We start from the raw sequence: 18667 nt of genomic DNA on the forward strand, positions 1-18667 counted from the left end.
TAGATTCGCCTATTGTAGACTCCGTGACCCCTATTTATGGCTAGAAACCAATTATGAGTGAGTACATCCCATGTTCATCTTTTTGGGTCTGGGATACCTCACTCAGGATAGTGTTTTCTATTTCCATCCATTTGCATGCAAAATTCGAGAAGTCATTGTTTTTTACCGCAGCGTAGTACTCTAGTGTGTATATATTCCATACTTTCTTCATCCATTCTTCCATTGAAGGGCATCTAGGTTGTTTCCAGGTTCTGACTATTACAAATAATACTGCTATGAACATAGTTGAACAAATGCTTTTGACATGTGATAGAGCATCTCTTGGGTAAATTCCCAAGAGTGGTATTGCTGGGTCCAGGGGTAGGTTGATTCCGAATTTCCTGAGAAACCGAAACACTGACTTCCACAGTGGTTGCACAAGATTGCATTCCCACCAGCAATGGATGAGGGTACCCTTTCCTCCACAGCCTCTCCAGCAAAGGCTATCCTTGGTGTTTTTGACTTTAGCCATTCTGACAGGTGTAAGATGATATCTCAAAGTTGTTTTGATTTGTATTTCCCTGATTGCTAAGGAAATTGAGCACGACCTTAAGTGTGTTTTGGCCATTTGAACTTCTTCTGTTGAGAATTCTCTGTTCAGTTCAGTGCCCCACTTTTTAATTGGGTTAATTAGCATTTTAAAGTCTAGTTTCTTGAGTTCTCTATATATTTTGGAGATCAGACCTTTGTCTGTTGCGGGGTTGGTGAAGATCTTCTCCCAGTCAGTAGGTTGCCTTTGTGTCTTAGTGACAGTGTCCTTTGCTTTACAGAAGCTTCTCAGTTTTAGTAGGTCCCATTTATTCAATGTTGCCCTTAATGTCTGTGCTTCTGGGGTTATACCTAAGAAGCGATCACCTGTGCCCATCTGTTGTAGGGTATTTCCCACTTTCTCTTCTATCAGATTCAGTGTTTTCGGGCTGATATTGAGGTCTTTAATCCATTTTCATAACAAAATTTTAAACATGTTTTTCATCAACAAGAAAGTGATTTAGTAAATTTTTATCTACTTAGTAGGAAATTACATAGCTGTTGCTAGAATAACAAGATGACAAGTTTGCAGCCACATGTCAATGCTATCATCTGTGGGTGTTGCTTCATCCATTAGAGCATTGTGCGGCACTCATCCTCATGGCTCCCCAGTCTCCTATTAGTTGTTGCATTTTCTTTTTATATATATATATATTTAGTTGTTGCATTTTCTTAGACTTACCTTGTTTAAAGACTGAAAACTTTGGAGAGTGATGATTGGATATTTCAGGACAGAAGTTAGTAGAAGACTATACATCCTACCTCACTCCTAAAATTGTTGGGTAGTTTCCTTATGATAAGATGGGATTCTACGTGACAGTTTGAGATGTGCTCCATAAGACTTGGACATTTGCTGCTTGGTTCCTATTTGGTGTCTGTTTGGAGAAGATTAAAAGGTGTGACCTTGCTGGAGGAAGTGTTTTCCCTGGGGCAAACTGGAGTTTGAAAAGACTCTAGCAATTTCCAGTTGGCTGTCTTTGCTTCCTGTTTGTGACAGAGATATTAGATCTCAGCTGCTAGTCCATGACAAGCCTGAATGCCTGGTGCCATGCTCCCCACCCTGATGGTGATTAGCTCTTGTCCCTTTGGAACAATTAGCCCCAAATAAATTTCTCATCCTGTGAATTGCCTTGGCCATGGTGTTTTATTAAAATGATAGAAGAGTAACTAATAAACTATAGTTTTAAGGGGAAAGACTGCTGAGATAAAGGAAGATTGTCACAGAAAGCCAAGGATACATACTGCCATCACAGTGTAACTGCTGGGGGTGCATGACTTTGATCGCTGAGCTGAAGCAGTTATTGCCAAGTTTCTCCATAGTGGTTATATTGTTTTTTTTTTCTATGAAACACATTAGGAAGTAAGTCACTGTGCTCACTCTTTGAGTAATGGAACAGTAAGCAGTGGGGAGTTATGTTTCCTATATGGAGAGTTAAGTAGCTTTGGACTTCTTCAGCATTATAGATTTGTGTGTTTTCCCACTTACTATTTTTATTTAATCAATTTAATCACCTGTTCACACAGATGAGACCTGGTGGTAGGTTTTTTTGTAGTTTTGGCTATAATCTAAAATTATTGTATTTCTTTTGCTAATTTGATCAGGCTTGGCAGTAGTAACCTCTTTCAATTCAATTGACTCATGCTATAAATGCATCAGTGTGTGTTTGTTCATGTGTGAGTTTAGATATATGCACACCACAGAGCATGTAGAAAGGTCAGAGGAAAACTGAGAATCGAACTTATCTTCCACACTGTCTAAGATAATCTTTTGTTACTTCTGGGTTCCATGGGTTCAGTGGCCAGTGAGCTTCTGGAAATTCTGTCTCTGCCTGGCATCTCAGGACAAAAGTTAAAAGACAAAATACACATGTACTGAGTTGGGTTTACATGCGTTCTAGAGATTGACAATTGGGTCTTCATGTTTGTATGGCAAATGCTTTACCTCTGAGCAATCACCCAGTTAGTTACATTTTTTAAATCACTTTTTAAATTTTTTACATTGCAAAATGCCAACATCATCTCTTATATTTCTTGTCATAGTCTGTCTATTGTAGAATTGACCATTTCTTCAAGAATCTCAAGTTCCTCCTTGCAAAGAGAATTAGATGCACCAAGATATCTGCACTAATTACATTGTACTCATTGCCATTGAAGTGTTGATGCTTCTAAAGATCCATTGACTAAGCAGAAAGATAACCACACAGACTGTTCTAGTGTATCTTTACATTTGAGCTTCAACAGAACATTTAATCATATCTAGCACAGTAATTCCTAGAGAATACATTGTATATTACTGAACTTCAACTTATGACTAGAAAGCAGAACTTCTTTACATAAGTAGAACTCTAGATTTGTGGTTTGAACCAAACAAAGAAACCACATTTTCCAGGTATTTCTCACTAAATCCCAAACTTATTAAATAAGTAAAGAGACACTGCAAGGTGTAGATTACTCAGGACCTTGAGACTTACAGAGTGATATGGCATTAAATTGTTCATATTTTCTTATTGTTTTCTCTATATCCCAGAAAGGGTTATATTGGTTTTTCTGATCTGTTGATCACAAACAAAAGAAAGGCTTAAGACAAATGTCTTCCTGATAGCTAAAGTATATAAGCTGGGGTTGTTAACACCTGTAACTGTTTGACAATGCTGTTACCATTCCAATAAAATACTAAGGCAAAACTGTCCCCCATTTTCTGTGCTTCTACTTCAGTGACATCAACTAAGTAGATGATTCTGAATTCCAGGATACCTCTCTCCTACCTAAACAGCCAACACAGTCCAAATCAGGGTTATTTCAGTACAGTCCACTGCCTAGCGAACCTTCTGCTCTCCAGCATTCAGCAGGATGGAAAGGCATTAAAGAAGTGGAGCCAGATGTGGCCATTTAACTCTGGACACACCACACATAGTCATACAGTCGAACAAGAAGCTTAGCATCTTGTCTGCTTTGTGTCCAAGGCATGATATTCCGAGTTAAAAATTACACAACATTATTACCCCATACATGTTGTGAGTGGGATCCTATGTGAGACTGAACCTCCCCACACAGGTAGACTCCAATGTAACAAACTGTTGTGGAAAAGCATAGCTAATACTTCATGTCTCTCTTCTTTATTGGGAGTCCTATTAAGAATTTTAACTTTTACTTCCACTTGAATACAAAACAAGTTTGCATGTGGCTCCACCACATTTAAAGAGATGGCATCAAAACCAAAGAGCAAGCTGAACTTCTCTTCTATATAGACAGTTAATGTGATTAATTGCTCAACTTTCTTTGGGTTGGTGTCAATGGAACCCTTTAAAAATCTCTATATTCTTTCCCAGTCAGCCAGGACACGATTACCCAATATAGAGTAATGTCTGAATAAAAAAAAAACAAAACAAAACAAAGCAAAAAAGTGGGAAGAAGATAAAGCAGAATGCAGGATTGTGCAGTACTCAGAATTTCTTCAAAATACAATTAAAAATCACTCATCATACCTCCAACCAGGAAATCATGAAAATCTGGATGTACAATGATTGCCAAGTAAAGTGAGGTTGGACTTATAATATGTAGGCTAAATAAATTATCTGGTAGACATTTAAATATGCATTTTTTAATTACACATTATCAATATGTCGTACTTGAGGAAAAAATATAATTGACCACAACTGAAACCAAGGAGGAAAAATAGGCCAGGGTCTCATAATCTCAGAGGCCATTGGAACAGTGTGAAAGTGCTATTATTTGTGTCATCAAATTCTTAGTTTGAAAAGGGAGCAAGCGAGATGCAAAAAGCTTGAAGAAATAGTCAACAAAGTGTGCAGATTGCCAGAAGAAATAAATCTAGAGACTCAGGAACCTGAGTGAACCCCAAATAGCCCAAGTACAATAACTGCTATCAGACATAACTGTTAAAATTTCTAGGTAGAAAAGACAATGGTAAAATGTAGAAAACAGACAGAAATCACACATTTTATCAATTCAAATAACAGCGAATCACAAATCACATAAAAGCAGAAGTTGTGGCTCATGCCCCTAATCCCAGCACTTTGAAGGTAGAAGCAGATACGGTCATCCCTGGGTACCTAAAATATTTGTAACCATCTTGGGTTTGCCCTGCTACAGAAGCAAATGGAGAAAGAAAGGAAAGAGGGAAGGAAGAGAGAGTTGGAGGGAGAGAAAAGAAGCAAGAAAGAAAGAGGAGGAAGGGAAGGGAGAAAGATGAATGAAGGGAATTTTCAATTATAACTTTATTTCTAATTTGACCTTGTTTGACTTTTAGTAATGTGCTATTAGGTTCTTTTCCTAGGTACAAGATTGCAACCACATTTTTAAAACAATTCCACTATAAAATTAATTTTCAAAATAACAGTAGTTTTTCTAAATTGCACACAGATCTTTGATGCACAGTAGTCCATATAAAAATCAACATTTATCTAGTGTAACTTTATAGTTCTAGTTAAAACTTTATCAATGGATGAGTACAGTCTTGAGAATTCAATCTCAACATTCTTGTGCCATAGGAATAAGTCATTCAGTATCCTGTGGTATCTTTGCATTGTGCTCCTTTTCACACCCTTCTGGACACTCATTATACCTTATGTATAGCATTCCTTTCTGCCCTGGACCAGGTATTTTTATTTCTCCTGTCATCATACATTTCGCTTTCCTTGGCTTCAGAAACCCGTTCTTCCTTCCTAATTTACCCGTTATACAAGACTGCATTGTACGAGAAGATCTGTTAACTTTCCTTATATTCTACAGATTTATAGCAAATTCATGAATTAAAATTCGAGCTGTTCAATGCACTTCACGATAATTTGTGCCATAATTATGGATTTACATTGTGTCCTCAATAGAAGAAATTAAAATACTGACTATGAAAACACCTTGAAACTAAAGATCTGGCAGATATATCAGGGAGAGGGTTAGCAAATGCAAACTGAACATGAATGATCAAATTAAAATTGTATTTCAATTTCCTCACAATGATTCTGTCACTAATAACTTTTTAAAACATTAGGGTATTGGGATTCTACACTTGATTCAAAAGAGAAAATTTTTACTGATATCAGTATTGGAATACCTCAGAAGAAAAGCATTGATTTGGGATGTAAAGTTATCCATTCTGCACAAGAGTCCATCCCAAGGCATTTTGATGCCATTAATGTCGCTCCCACATCTCCTAGTATGTGCCCTTTCGATATATACCCATTGCATCATAATGCTACACGTAATTGCCTTTTGAGATAAGTCCAGAAACCTTAGCAGTTAATGTTTCCTAATGGGGTTTTAAACCAATTAGAGAGGCGATTTGGAATATATGCATATCAGCTTTCTCACCCTTTTATGGGGATAACAATGAGCTGTATTCTACAGAGTCTCAGAACACCTTTGAAGGACTAACAGGTATCTTCAGGAATAACTCATCCAGAACTCATTCAGAAACATGGCTCTCTTTGCTTTCTTCCAGGCCCTATCTCTAGTTCCCTACTCTGCTCTTTACGTTGGCTGGATAATCTCCTCCATTAGACAGTTTGTATCTGATGTCTCATCTCAGATTCAGCTCCTGGATGGGCTCACACTAAGAAATCCCAGACTCTTTTTGGCCTAGTAGTCCAGTGCCTCTTATAGGTCCATAAATTATAGTATTGCAAAGGATGGCATAAGATACGTCATTCTTTGTAACCAACATGAATTTACAAAATAACAATTGTCATGAGAATGACATGTGGGTAGAACAAAGTAGAATAATATCACTTGTTTTCTACTCATGGAGGTTTGAAATTTCTGGGCAGATGGTAGCTAACAGGTGTGGCTCTAATTTAAGAAACCCACTCCATTACTCATCAGGAAATTGCTATTATTACTTTACAATGTTGACCTCAAGACCTTAACGTTCCACTTGTTTCTACTCACCCTAATATCCACTGGCCTTGATTACTAATTGATGGATTTATTTTGTCTCTACCATCCTATTTCAAATTTCTCTAGACCTGCACACACATACTTTTATGTGTGAAAAACCTTGGAAAAGTATTAGAGGTGTCTGTGAAATTCCCTTCCAATGGGTTCTTATGTTTATTTTGTAAAAAATTAAATTTAGTAAAAGTAATTTATAAAAATCTAAATGAAGATTGTTGAGAGAAAATCTAGAGGAAGATGGAAATAAATAAAATAAAACTTAAAAAATAATTAGAAAACTAGAATCTTTGTCCTCATTTTGTTTGTTTGGCTTGAAGTCTCAAACTGTAACCTATGTTCTTATTATAGTGTATTTACTTGAAATTATAACCTTTTTTATAAATTAGAAGATATGGGGGGTATTTAGTTAAAATGGTGAGACAGTGGAATCTACTATAGGTACAGATTATTAATATTTCACCTAACATCTTCCTTTCAGCTTCCTGAATATCAAAGTCTGATGGTCCCAAGAAGCAATTTCTGGTAGAAATCTGAAGATTATCTTTAAGGAAAAGCAGTAAATGAATTAAAGACAAGAAGGTTTCCAATCAGGTAGGGACGGCAAAGGAAAATCACAGATTCAATCATCCTGAGTATACAGGTTTCTCAATAGCACGTTGAAAAAGATGAGAGTCTAGCTAAGAGGAGTTTGCTTTAAATTAATTCCCTTGGAGGTGGCAGTGTTTACCAGAGAGTTCCTTGGAGGGAAGCAAATGCAATAACAGCATGGTACTTTTTCTATTTTTAGCCCATTGTTACTATGTGCACTTAGTAATCTCAGGACTTCAGTCTCAGGAGGCTGCAAGTGCAGCCTAGTAGATTAGCCCACTGCATCTTGTCTCTGAAGACAAATCTTTTTCATGTGTTGTTTCCATGACACTTCAGTTGTTTATCAAAATTAGGGGCCCCGAGAACATCAAGTGAGGAATAATTTCAGTTGGCCGCATAAGCAAATTGAGTTGGTTCTTCCCTGGGCCCATCCACGCTTAGTTTTGTTGCGAAGTGGAGTTGGAAGAGGGGAGAATTGGACATGTCAAAGAAAGACTGTGGTTTTGTGTAGTTACATTTGTCAGAATCTTATTCACAATTTTCTTTTTCACTTACAATTTGACATGGAAATTTAAGGTAGAGAGCCTTCATATTTTATGAGACAAAAAAAAAAAAAAGAAACAGTGACTTCCAAAATCAAGGGCTAGTTTTCTCATGTGCAATTAAGTACTCAGAATTTAGCTTCATACATAACCTCTAGTCTGCGTTCCAAACAAAGACACATGATGAATGAGATAGCTTAACGAGTGAACGAAACAACTTAGAAGGAATAAAAGGTGTCCGCCCTGTTGGTGCATTGTGGGTTGGCTTCTGAAGTCTTAGGACCCATCACTGTAACTGAAACATGGAATATGCAGAGCAAATCTACTGAATAAATAGATTAATCCTCATGATACTAAGTCAAATTGTACAAGAAGCCCAGACTCCATGTTTGCCAAGGTCTGTTGTAGAATTAGCTGTGATATAAAAGCTTTAATCTACATAACTGATGTAATTGATAGTTTATCTCAGTTTCAGATTAAGTTTATAATAATGTCACATAACATCCTGTTCATGTAAACATAGCATCCACATAGACTTACACCAGATGACTGAAATATGAGCAGAATATTCCTGTAATAACCTCCTAAGCCATGTTACTTTAAGAAACTTACTTTTTAAAGCGTTTTATAATGGTCCTCTTAAGGATAATTTTAAAATAACCATCAGCTAAATTCTGCTTTACATTCTTTTCGGTGGCTAGAACAGCCATAGTTCAGCAGCCATGATGTTTATGTAGGCTGTTGTTATCTTCTGTGGTCCCAGGAGAGAGTGGGAAAAAAAACCCTGCTTAATCAATGAAAGAAATGTAAATTTCATAGGTTACAGCTAACAAAAAAACTAAAACATGAATGGTCTAAAAGAGCATACTAAAACTCATTCCAAAATGTGTGGAAATATATTCCCCTGGAGTTTATTCCTTGACAGCTGGGTGGTGCTCAAATGTATACTAATAGTATGTCTGATTCGCTAGCTCGGGCATTAACTGCTGGGGTTGTGCTCAGTATGCATTTGTAAGCAATCTCAAGTATACCTCCCACACATTTCCACAGTTTTCTTTCTTATATTCTCTTGGTAACAGAAGTTGTACTTCTCTGATGTTTTAAAATTTCCTGAATAGCCAAATGAATCATGCCACTTTAAGTTGATACATGTTGAAAAGTATAATGTTTCATCATGAAACTAAGACCCTCCTATGGAAGAATTTCAGTGTAGAAAGTTCTATAAACTTAGATTTGTAAGTGGATGTGTGTGGTCTTTGGAGCAGAAATGGTTATCTCCAGGAATTAAGGCGTAAAGAGATTTTTTTGTAACAGTCTTGTATAATATTTAATTTTGGAAATGTAATTTTTGAAATGTAAGAAGAATATAAACTTCTCCAAAGTGAAAAACTAGGACTAAGACCACAAGATTTACCTTAAATGTATGACATTGCTTTAAGCTTCTTCCAACACCATGGAAATAATGCTGTTCTTGTTTTATATAAACATCCATGAATTATTTTTACTTTATGGGTGATATTTTTAGTTTTATAGAATTACCATTATATTTAAATAATATTCTTTACTTATTAAGTCAATATTATATTTCAAAGTCATACATTTTTGTTTTTCTACTACTATTATAGTATTTTCTTGTGTAGAGATGAGCACATGTTTATCATCATGTTGATAATTATTTTTAAAAGACTTAATGATTATTTATGTCAATATCCCCTTGTAAGCATGTGGTGTGTGTGTGTGTGGGTGTGGGTGTGTGTGTGTGTGTATGTGTGTGTAGTCTTCTCCTCTGTAGTTTCATTCAGGGTTTCTCTAACTAGGTGATACTTTCAAATTGCAATACTTGACTAGTATTGCTTCAACCAACTTTACAAACGTTTTAACTTAAATAAAAGGATTTTTTTTCATAGTATAGTTCTAGAAACAAAGCAATCTGAGAGCTGTTTCTGTGTCCCGTAGATGTCTGTGGCTTTGACTCTTTTATGGGAATATCCTCCCTTGAAAGCTACTCAGGGTAGATTATGCCTTGCCATTACAACCTTATCTAACCTAAGGTACCTCTTCAAAGACAGAGCTCTCATGTTACCATATTGGAGCAGCAGGAATATCTTCTACTGATATTTAGATTTTTATTTTATTCATTTACCTCTTATTGTTTTCAAATATAGGTAAATTAATAACCTATGATACAATAGCTTTACCCAGGCCAGTCTTGAGTAGGAAAATGGTGTGTGGAGATAAATAGCCACTCTTAAGGTTAATGAAGCCAAATTGTTCTTTTCAGATTGTAACTTTTTACATTAAAATGCTCTTTTCTGATATTATGATATATAGATTTTTTTTCAAGACAGTAATCTATGTAATATGATTGCACAACCATATCTGATGGGAATGGCAGAAATCATAAAGCCAGCACAGGCATTTGACAAAGATCCAGCAAAGCTGAGCCACATGATGGCCACCATGCCCCCTTTGGTTTTCATCCCCATCTGTTGCATACTTGGGAGACTTTAAAATTTATACAATTTGGAAATTCTAGATTGATGGAAAATTTCTTATGAATCATTTATGCCTTCTTTCCGGAATGCTATTTCTAAGTTTCCCCAGGATAGTCCTGAGTATACTATTCCCCCTGCTTTAGAGAGATATCCTTATCTACTTGATGGTCTTCCTTATGCCTTGGAGGTTGTGACACACTCCTTTGAGACATTTTTGAAACATCTGCCCTTGTACTTACTCAAGAGCAAGATAATCAAAATAAAGTAAACTTTAAAAGGTCAACAAGATTTGGTGGGCTTGAGGAGTCGACCACGGTTCAGATTACAAGTCTCTTTCAACTATACACCCAGGCAATCCATGGCACATACAGCAACGAAGTTAGATTAGCTAAAATTACCTCTGTGCTACATAGAGACTTATACTGATGGGCAAAGAATGATCTAGAAGGATGAAACTTATTTTATAACGGTATAAAATATAAATATTGTATTATGCCAGAATTTGAATAATAACTGCAACAACTTTGATCTGAGAATATTTCTTGGGCACTCTGACCATTAAGAGTTAATAATGCGCTGCTTGGGACATGGCTGTATGCCCGGCACAGCATGAAGTTTATTTTGGTCCAATATTATTATAGCCACAAAAGCACTTAGCCTGAGAGGAGCTTGTCATACACCTCTTGATTCTTAAAATTGGGTTATGGGGTTGATGAGTAAAAATGATCATGAAAGATAACTTTGTATCAATGATGTCAAAACTTGAGGGAAAATGATTGGAAATGATAACTCTGTTCTGTCATAGTTTATTAATAATGACTAAAAGATGAGCCAAAGGAAGTGAAACACAGGTCCAAAAACAAAAATGATATAATCTACGCTTGGAACAACATGAATGTATCCCTGCTTACTAAATTCTTTATAAATAAAGAAGCACTCTGGCTGCCAGTCAGTCAGGCTGCAAGACTCTCCCAACCATCATGGCTTAGCTGACTCCCTCATCAACTACTTACATTTTCTGTTGGGACCTGCCAACCATCAGGGATGGCTCCTGGCCATGTAATTCACGTTCGATGCATTTTTATGAATCATCAAACATTTCAAGACCAATTCATTCACATTCTAGTAACGTTTAAGTTTGTTTTAATTGTGTTTGTATGTGTGCAAGTGGGTTTATGAATGTCATGCCTGTTGAGGCCAGTAGAAGGTGTTGGATATCCTGAATCTGAAGTCGTAGGTGGTTCTGAGTCTGCTGACAGGAATTGGGACTCAAATCTGGCCATCTGCAAGAACAGCACAGGCTCTTTATCATGCTTCTCTCTACAGCCTCAAAGCTGTAAAGAATTCTCTGTGACTTAGCTGATTCCATATAAGTTACAGTCAGTTTCTGGACTCTCTACTCTGTTCAATGTGTTTATTTCACTGCCCTCAAGTGCCACATCACATAATGCTTAATATAGAGCTATACGTGTGTATGTAGTAAGCTAAAATCCTGCCACATTAAAGCCCTTTAGGAAGATCTAGGCTATTCTTGGCCACTTAATCTTTCTTGTAAATCTCATAATTAGCAGCTCCACAAAAGATCTGTCAATTATTTGTATTTAAATTGTACTAAATATGATAAAGGTTGATAAACCCTCCTCTATTACAGATAACATTTCCATCAGAAACTGGATCTATCTTTACACATAATTTTCAATCAGGTTTTTTTTTCTGAATAATGTCTTGCACATCTTTGTGCAACCTTATTCCAAAATAAGTTTGCTTTCCAACAATTGGAAATGATTTTCAGTCTCTTTCCTTATAATTTCTTTGTAAAAGCATGATAACACTTTATATCTTGATTTTATTTTCAGCCCTTTTGATAATATCAATTCTTCTTTTATAATAACAGTTTGACTTCCCTAATAACAATAGACTTTCTCATAGTACAGGAATAAATATGAAAAAAGTTGTTTAAAGGTGAAGGTGAGTTCTGCTCAGAGTTTCTGTAATGGAAATGTCCTCCATAATGTCTGAAATTGTAGCCTCGCTGTGTGTTTGTGTGTGTGAGAGAGAGAGAGTACATAATAAATATGTGCATATGTATATATGGGCTACATTGCTAATGTATAGATATTATAAGTATATGTTAATTTGAATATAAATTCAGCAAAATTCAATCTCTTAGTAAACCTAACCACATTTAAAATATTTAGTTTAGTGTCATGCATTGTTAAGCTACTGAGCCATGGAATTGCAGGATTTTTTACTTGACATAGTGATATCTTTTTGGTAAAAGTTATCCTTTTAGGATGACCTTAACAAAGATTCCTAGCAATAGTGGAGAGAGTGCCTGAACTGGCCTTCCTTTGTAATCAGATTGGTGAATACTCCAGCTGTCATCATAGATCCTTCATCCAGTAACTGATGGAACCAGATGCAGAGACCCACAACCAAGCTCTAGGTCAAGCCCCAGGAATCCAACTGAAGAGAGGGAATCGGGAATATCTGAGCAGGGAGGTCAAGATCTTGATGGGGAAATCTACAGAGACAGCCGAACCAAGCTTGTGGGAATGCATCAACTTTAGACTGACAGTCATGGAGCCTCCACAGGACTAAATTAGGCCCTCTGCATATAGAAGACATTTATGCAACTTGATCTATCTGAGGGGCCCCTGCCAATGAGAGCAGGTTCTATCCCTGATGCATGAGCTAGCTTTCTGGACCCCATCCCCTATGGTGAGATGACATGTTCAACCTTAATGCAGGAGGCGGAGCGTGGTCCTGACTCAATTTATGGTGCCAGGCTTAGTTGACTTCCCATGGGAGACCTTAGCCTTTGGGAGGAGTGGTTGGGGGTGGGCTGAAAGGAGACAAGGTGTACTCAAAGACTGCTCTTTCATTTCCCGGCTGCCCAGAACCAAATAATCACACAGAAACTATATTAATTACAACACAGCTTGACCAATGGCTTTGGCATATTACTGGCTAACTCTTATATCTTGAATTAACCAATTTCTATTAATCTGTGTATCACTGTGAGGTTGTGGCCTACCAGTAAGGTTCTGGCATTCTGGTGTCTTTCTCTTTCAGCAGCTACAGGGCATCTCTCTGACTCTACCCACTCTCACTCTGTATCTCTTTCAGCCTGGCTAAATATTGCCCTGCTATAGGCCAAAGCAGCTTCTTTTTATCCAATGTCAATAAAAGCATATTCATAGCATATAGAGGGAAATCCTACATCAGCAAGGGGTAATGGAAGGAGGGGTGGAGGGAGAACCTTGGTTGGAATGTAAAATGAAATTTAAAAAGTAAATAATTTGGGGCTGGAGAGATGGCTAAGATACTGGCTGCTCTATATGAGGTCCTGAGTTCAATTCCCAGCGACCACATAATGGCTAACAACCATCTGTAATAAAGCCTGGCACTCTTATTCTGGCATTCGGGCATGCATGCAGGCTGAACACTGTATACATAATAAATGAATCTTTAAAAAAGTTAAGAAGAAGTCACTGTATTAAAAAAGTAAATAACTAAAAAATATTAGTAAAAATGTTATCTTTTTATTTAATAGAAATTCACAATTCATTCTTAAGTTTTATAAATAATCCAAAATATATTTTGTCATTAATGATTTTCTTTAACAATGTCTGCATTTCTACTGAATGACTTAAAACACCAATCTTTGTAATAAGGCTGCTCTGTCAATACTCTACAGTCTTTGGCGAGTCTTGTGTTGTCCCCATTTTGAGAGAATAAGAAACATAGGATACTTAGCTAATTCACCACCTAATAGCTTTCGAGTCTGCAGCCAGAAAGGTATAATTTTCAACACTGTAAGATCATTGATACAGCTATATCCGAGATTTAGAACATAAGATTTATAATGACATATAACTGAAAATCGAAACAAGAACAAGTGCTCAATAAAGCATTTGAGTGGGTAAGAAGGAAATGATATGTATCAGAACATTCAAGTTGTGTTCTTTTGTCATGAAATGTGAGATATACGAATTCAAGTTAGCAACATGAATTCATTAGCCATATGAATTCAATTTAACTTAAATGATTCTAAAATGGGTACGATGACTTAGAAATTCTGATTGAAATGTTATGTTTTAAGCCCATGAATATTTGAGATCTATGAAAAATCTGTTTAAAAAACAGGTATTTTCTCTTTTCTTTTATGTTAATATTGAAACATCTGCTTTTATCTTCAACTGCCACAAGCATGCTGCAGCTGCAATAAACACACAGAATATTATGTCTAAGCATGAGGTATCTATTTCTTTTTTTTTTTTTTTGGTTTTTTCGAGACAGGGTTTCTCTGTGGCTTTGGAGCCTGTCCTGGAACTAGCTCTGTAGACCAGGCTGGTCTCGAACTCACAGAGATCCACCTGCCTCTGCCTCCCGAGTGCTGGGATTAAAGGCGTGCGCCACCACCGCCCGGCAATGTCTTAAATGGACATTGTACTCAAAATGGTGTTTTTCACCAATTGGCATGCTAACATTGAAGGGTAAATTCTTGTAAGACCCCATTCATAAGCAAAAAGCCTGCAAAAAGCTGCAGGCAACCGAAGAATACTGAGAGAGGGAGAAACAGTTTTCTGCAGAGTTGCACCACTTAATTGGTTATCCAATGCCAAATAGTCAGTCCTGAAATCATATACATACAAGTAATATGTACTAATCAGTTGGTTTAAATATAGTTGTAATTCTCTCTCTCCTTCCTTTACTCTCTCTCTCTCTCTCTCTCTCTCTCTCTCTCTCTCTCTCTCTCTGTCTGTGTGTGTGTAACAATATCAATTAAAGTAAGAAGCCATGAGTTGAAGAGGTAGAAGAGTCCGAGGTAGGCAATGAAGGGAGGGAAGGGAAGGGGTAAAATGATATAATTATTTATTGCTTTCAAAGAAAATTTTAAAAAACAGAATAAAAATAGAATTTTGTTTCTGTCCTAATTGCTAACTCTCTTTTTGCAATGTGTACAAATCCCATGCCTCTGCAGTCAGTTCCCTTTATCTTGGTCACTAAACATCTTAGAATGAAGGTTAAGAAAATAGACTTCTGTGATGCCAGCATCAATGCAATTGTTTCACTGACTTTCAAAACATTGCACTCTACTGATTGCTGCCTTTCTCATGGAAGAGTACTTCCTGTTTTCCTTTGGTGAGTCCCCCAATTGCTGCTAGAAACCACAGTTTCCGTTCTTGGGTTCTTAGCCTACTTAATAAAAATAATTTTCAAGCAGACTCAGAAGGCGACTTGAGCTCAGTTTATAGAGTTTGAAAGAAGAGCATCAGAGCAGATGTAAACTCAGCACTTGACCAAAAGAGGAAGAAGAGGGACAGCTACAACTGTGAGTGGGGAAGCCAAAAAAGAAAGCACTCATTGGTTGAGACCTGAAGGCCATCACATCATAGACAAGCAGCCACACTATAGGTGAAAAGACCTTCAGAGAATGGGGTGAAAGCCCAGAGTGCATATCTATGCTTCACAATCATCTGAAAGAGAGAGAAAGAAGAGGCGGAAGAAAAGAAGGAAGAAAGGAAGGGAGGGAGGGAGGGAGGGATGGAAGGAGGGAGGGAGGAAGGAAGTCTTACACTTTCCTGAATAATGGAAGAAAGTAGACAGGGCCCACAGTGCTTTGTGAGAAAGGTCTGGAAGCCTCCACCCTGAGGGAGGAGCTTTTCAAAGGATGGATACATTTTTCATTAAGGAGCTAATTAGTTCTTAGCTTGTCTTCTGGTGAGTATTTCTTGGGGTTAACTCCTGGCCAATTTAACAGGCTCCACAGGATTAACTCTTAAAAGGAAAAGAAAATGATATGTTCTATTTTTAGAAATTTAGATTGTAAACTCTTCACCTAGGGCCAGAGATAAAATTTAGATCCTCTTCTTTTGACCAGGAGGAATTTTAGCTTTGACCAATGGGCCTCAACAAAGCACAGATATCACCAATTTATCACATAGAAACTTAAATCTGAAGGAGGAACATTTTTTTAGTGTTATCTGGGAAATGGAAGGTAGGGATCCATCCTCAATTGTCTAGGCTTCTAATATAAGCAACATCATCCTTTTAAGAGTTGAGACCATAAACTCATTGAGGAACAATAGGAGGGACCAAACCCTCAAATACTTACGGTAATTCTAATATCTAGTTAGGACAACTACAAGTACATTTCCTACTTGTGGCCAAGGACACTGATCAAGAACTCAGATCACAAGCTGCCTTCTGGTTTTTTATCTGTTGTCATCATCAATCATCTTCTGAAGATGCAACCTTAAATGTCCTTAGGGAATTTGGATGAGGACTAATTTGGCTTATTCCTGCTGAGTGGGGTCATTGGATATGGTGGTTGCTACAATTCTCTAGTAGGCCTATGTAAAAGACCTTAAAAGGGTATAGATATATGATTTAATTTGTGCAACAAATAAGTATAATTAGGAAAGGGGCAAGCTAGGGAGCCCACATAGGTGGGATTAGGTTACCATAGCACTGTCTGACAATGGACTGACTGTAAACAGAAAGATGGAAAGTTAAAACAGCAAGTAAGTACATAAGATGCAATGTTTAATAGATTACCACTGGGGTTATAATTTATATAAACCATTTACATTCAGATAAATAGTGGTAGCAAAAACCTTTAATCCCAGCACTTTGGAGACAGACAGGCAGATCTCTGTGAGCTTGAGGTCAGCCTGGTCTACAAGAGCTAGTTCAAGGACAGCTAGGGATACACAGAGAAACCCTGTCTTAAAAAAAAAAAGAAAAAGAAAAAATACAATTTATTTCAATTGATCCATTTCCATTCAACACCCACCATATGGTTCATTGTAGGTTATTTTTCCTTTTCGTATTTTACTCCTCAGGCAGTGAGAAACACTGATTACCACAAGCCTAGATATCCTTCTTTAATGAATAGGTAAATATTTTATCGAATTCTTTCCGCTGCCACCCTCCCTTCTTTACAAACTTTTCCTCTTTCAGTCAAAAGCTATGACTATCTATCAAGTGCTACTTATTGTAGAGACTTTTCCACCAGATGCTTTTATATCTCTAAAATGTTCTTACCATTTCCCCTTGATATTCACCTAAATATTTAATACCCAATAAATTAAAAAATGCATATGGTCATCTGACTGTTATCCATGAATATCTGCATAATTACTAGTCAAAATGCTTGGAGTGGTACCTGGACCCATCTTTGCTTTATCCTCTTACCTTTTAGCCACACTATGAACCATCTGTTGGTCTTCAATGAATCTCACTGGTCAGTGGTAGCAGCCAGGTATATATATATATATACACAAAGTTCATTGTTTAAAACACATGGATTTTACCATTTGCAGCTCTTGCTTGAGACCTATCTTCACATTTCTTATTTATCCAAGAGACAAATTGCTAGAAGTGCGAATAATATCTTTAGTTTCCCAAAATTTCTTATCCCAAATGTCTTCACAAAATAAAAGGCAAAATGTCTTATCCCAAATGTCTGCACAAAATGAAATGCAAATGCTTTGAAATCTAGTTTCTTGGAACTTATAGATCTTTTAAGCTTCAACCAAAACAAGTGAAAAGATCATAATGTTAAAATAAAACTTTCTGAGAAGAAAAATATTAGGTTTAAGGAAGCAATGGCAAGTGCATTTGGAAACTGAGATATAACATTGAATGAGGACATGTACATTGAAAAAAAAGCTGTAAAATTTGTATTTTAACTCTAATAAGAGACAGATGTTTGAACTATGATATCGCCTGTCTCCATGTTTCTTTAGATTGTTGTGGATCTTATATTGGTTACAGAGTTCAAGATAAATATGGAGGCAAGTGAGGAAGGTGGGAGATAGTGACTGATACTGCTGATTGCTCTAGGTGAGCAATAATGGCATGGAGTTCAGTGAAGTTAGGGAGAAGCAGATGGCTTCAGGCTAGATGTTGAATTTAGAGTCTTTACAAACTGCTGATGAATCAGAGGTATGAACTTTGGAATAGTAATATGTTAAGGATAAAAATCAAGGTTTTTCACCTCATTTGGATTAGTGGCAGAGATGGGAAAAACGAGAGTAAAAGCGATAGGCAGTTGTGGTGGTATAGGAAGAGAACAACTTAGATAACCAAGTAGGACCTACTTCATCACATTAAATCAGTGGTTCTCAAACTTCCTGATGACGCAACCGTATGTTACTTATGTTGTGAACCTCAACCATAAAATTATTTTCATTAATACTTCCTAACTGTAATTTTGCTACTGTTATGAATTGTAATGCAAATATCTGTGTTTTCTAGTGGTCTTTGATGACCCTTTTGAAAAGGTCATCTGATTGCACAAAGGGGTCATGACCCACAAGTTGAGAACTGCTGCATTAGAAGCAAAAAAAGAAAAAATAAAGTGCTTTTATGGTGTATTTGTTCACATTGATATAAGAGATTCACAGAGCAGCTTCAGTGGGAAACTGTAGTTAGGAGTCTGAGTTAAGGATGAGCAGACCAATCAGGAAGGATGAATTCCAGATCCATAATCATCTTCATTTTAATGTGCTTACATTACAGCAAAATAAAACTCACATTGAGTGTAGATAG

General features: G+C 36.8%; 1 protein-coding gene across 3 annotated transcripts in view; it reads left to right on the forward strand.

The window, feature by feature from the left end:
• The window catches only part of Pkia (cAMP-dependent protein kinase inhibitor alpha), a 99088-nt gene that overhangs the window by 50010 nt on the left and 30411 nt on the right, over nt 1-18667 (forward strand). For 2 of the 3 annotated variants that reach the window (XM_075971465.1, XM_075971466.1), the window contains exon 2: nt 6959-7071. The exons of the other annotated variant lie outside the window; for it this stretch is intronic. In XM_075971465.1, coding sequence (XP_075827580.1) covers nt 6959-6980 — 22 coding nt within the window. In that variant the 3' untranslated portion in view covers nt 6981-7071. The remainder of the gene's footprint in view (nt 1-6958; nt 7072-18667) is intronic. 3 annotated transcript variants of the gene reach the window in all.

The sequence above is a fragment of the Microtus pennsylvanicus genome, chromosome 5 (genome assembly GCF_037038515.1).
Source record: "Microtus pennsylvanicus isolate mMicPen1 chromosome 5, mMicPen1.hap1, whole genome shotgun sequence".
NCBI lineage: Eukaryota > Metazoa > Chordata > Mammalia > Rodentia > Cricetidae > Microtus > Microtus pennsylvanicus.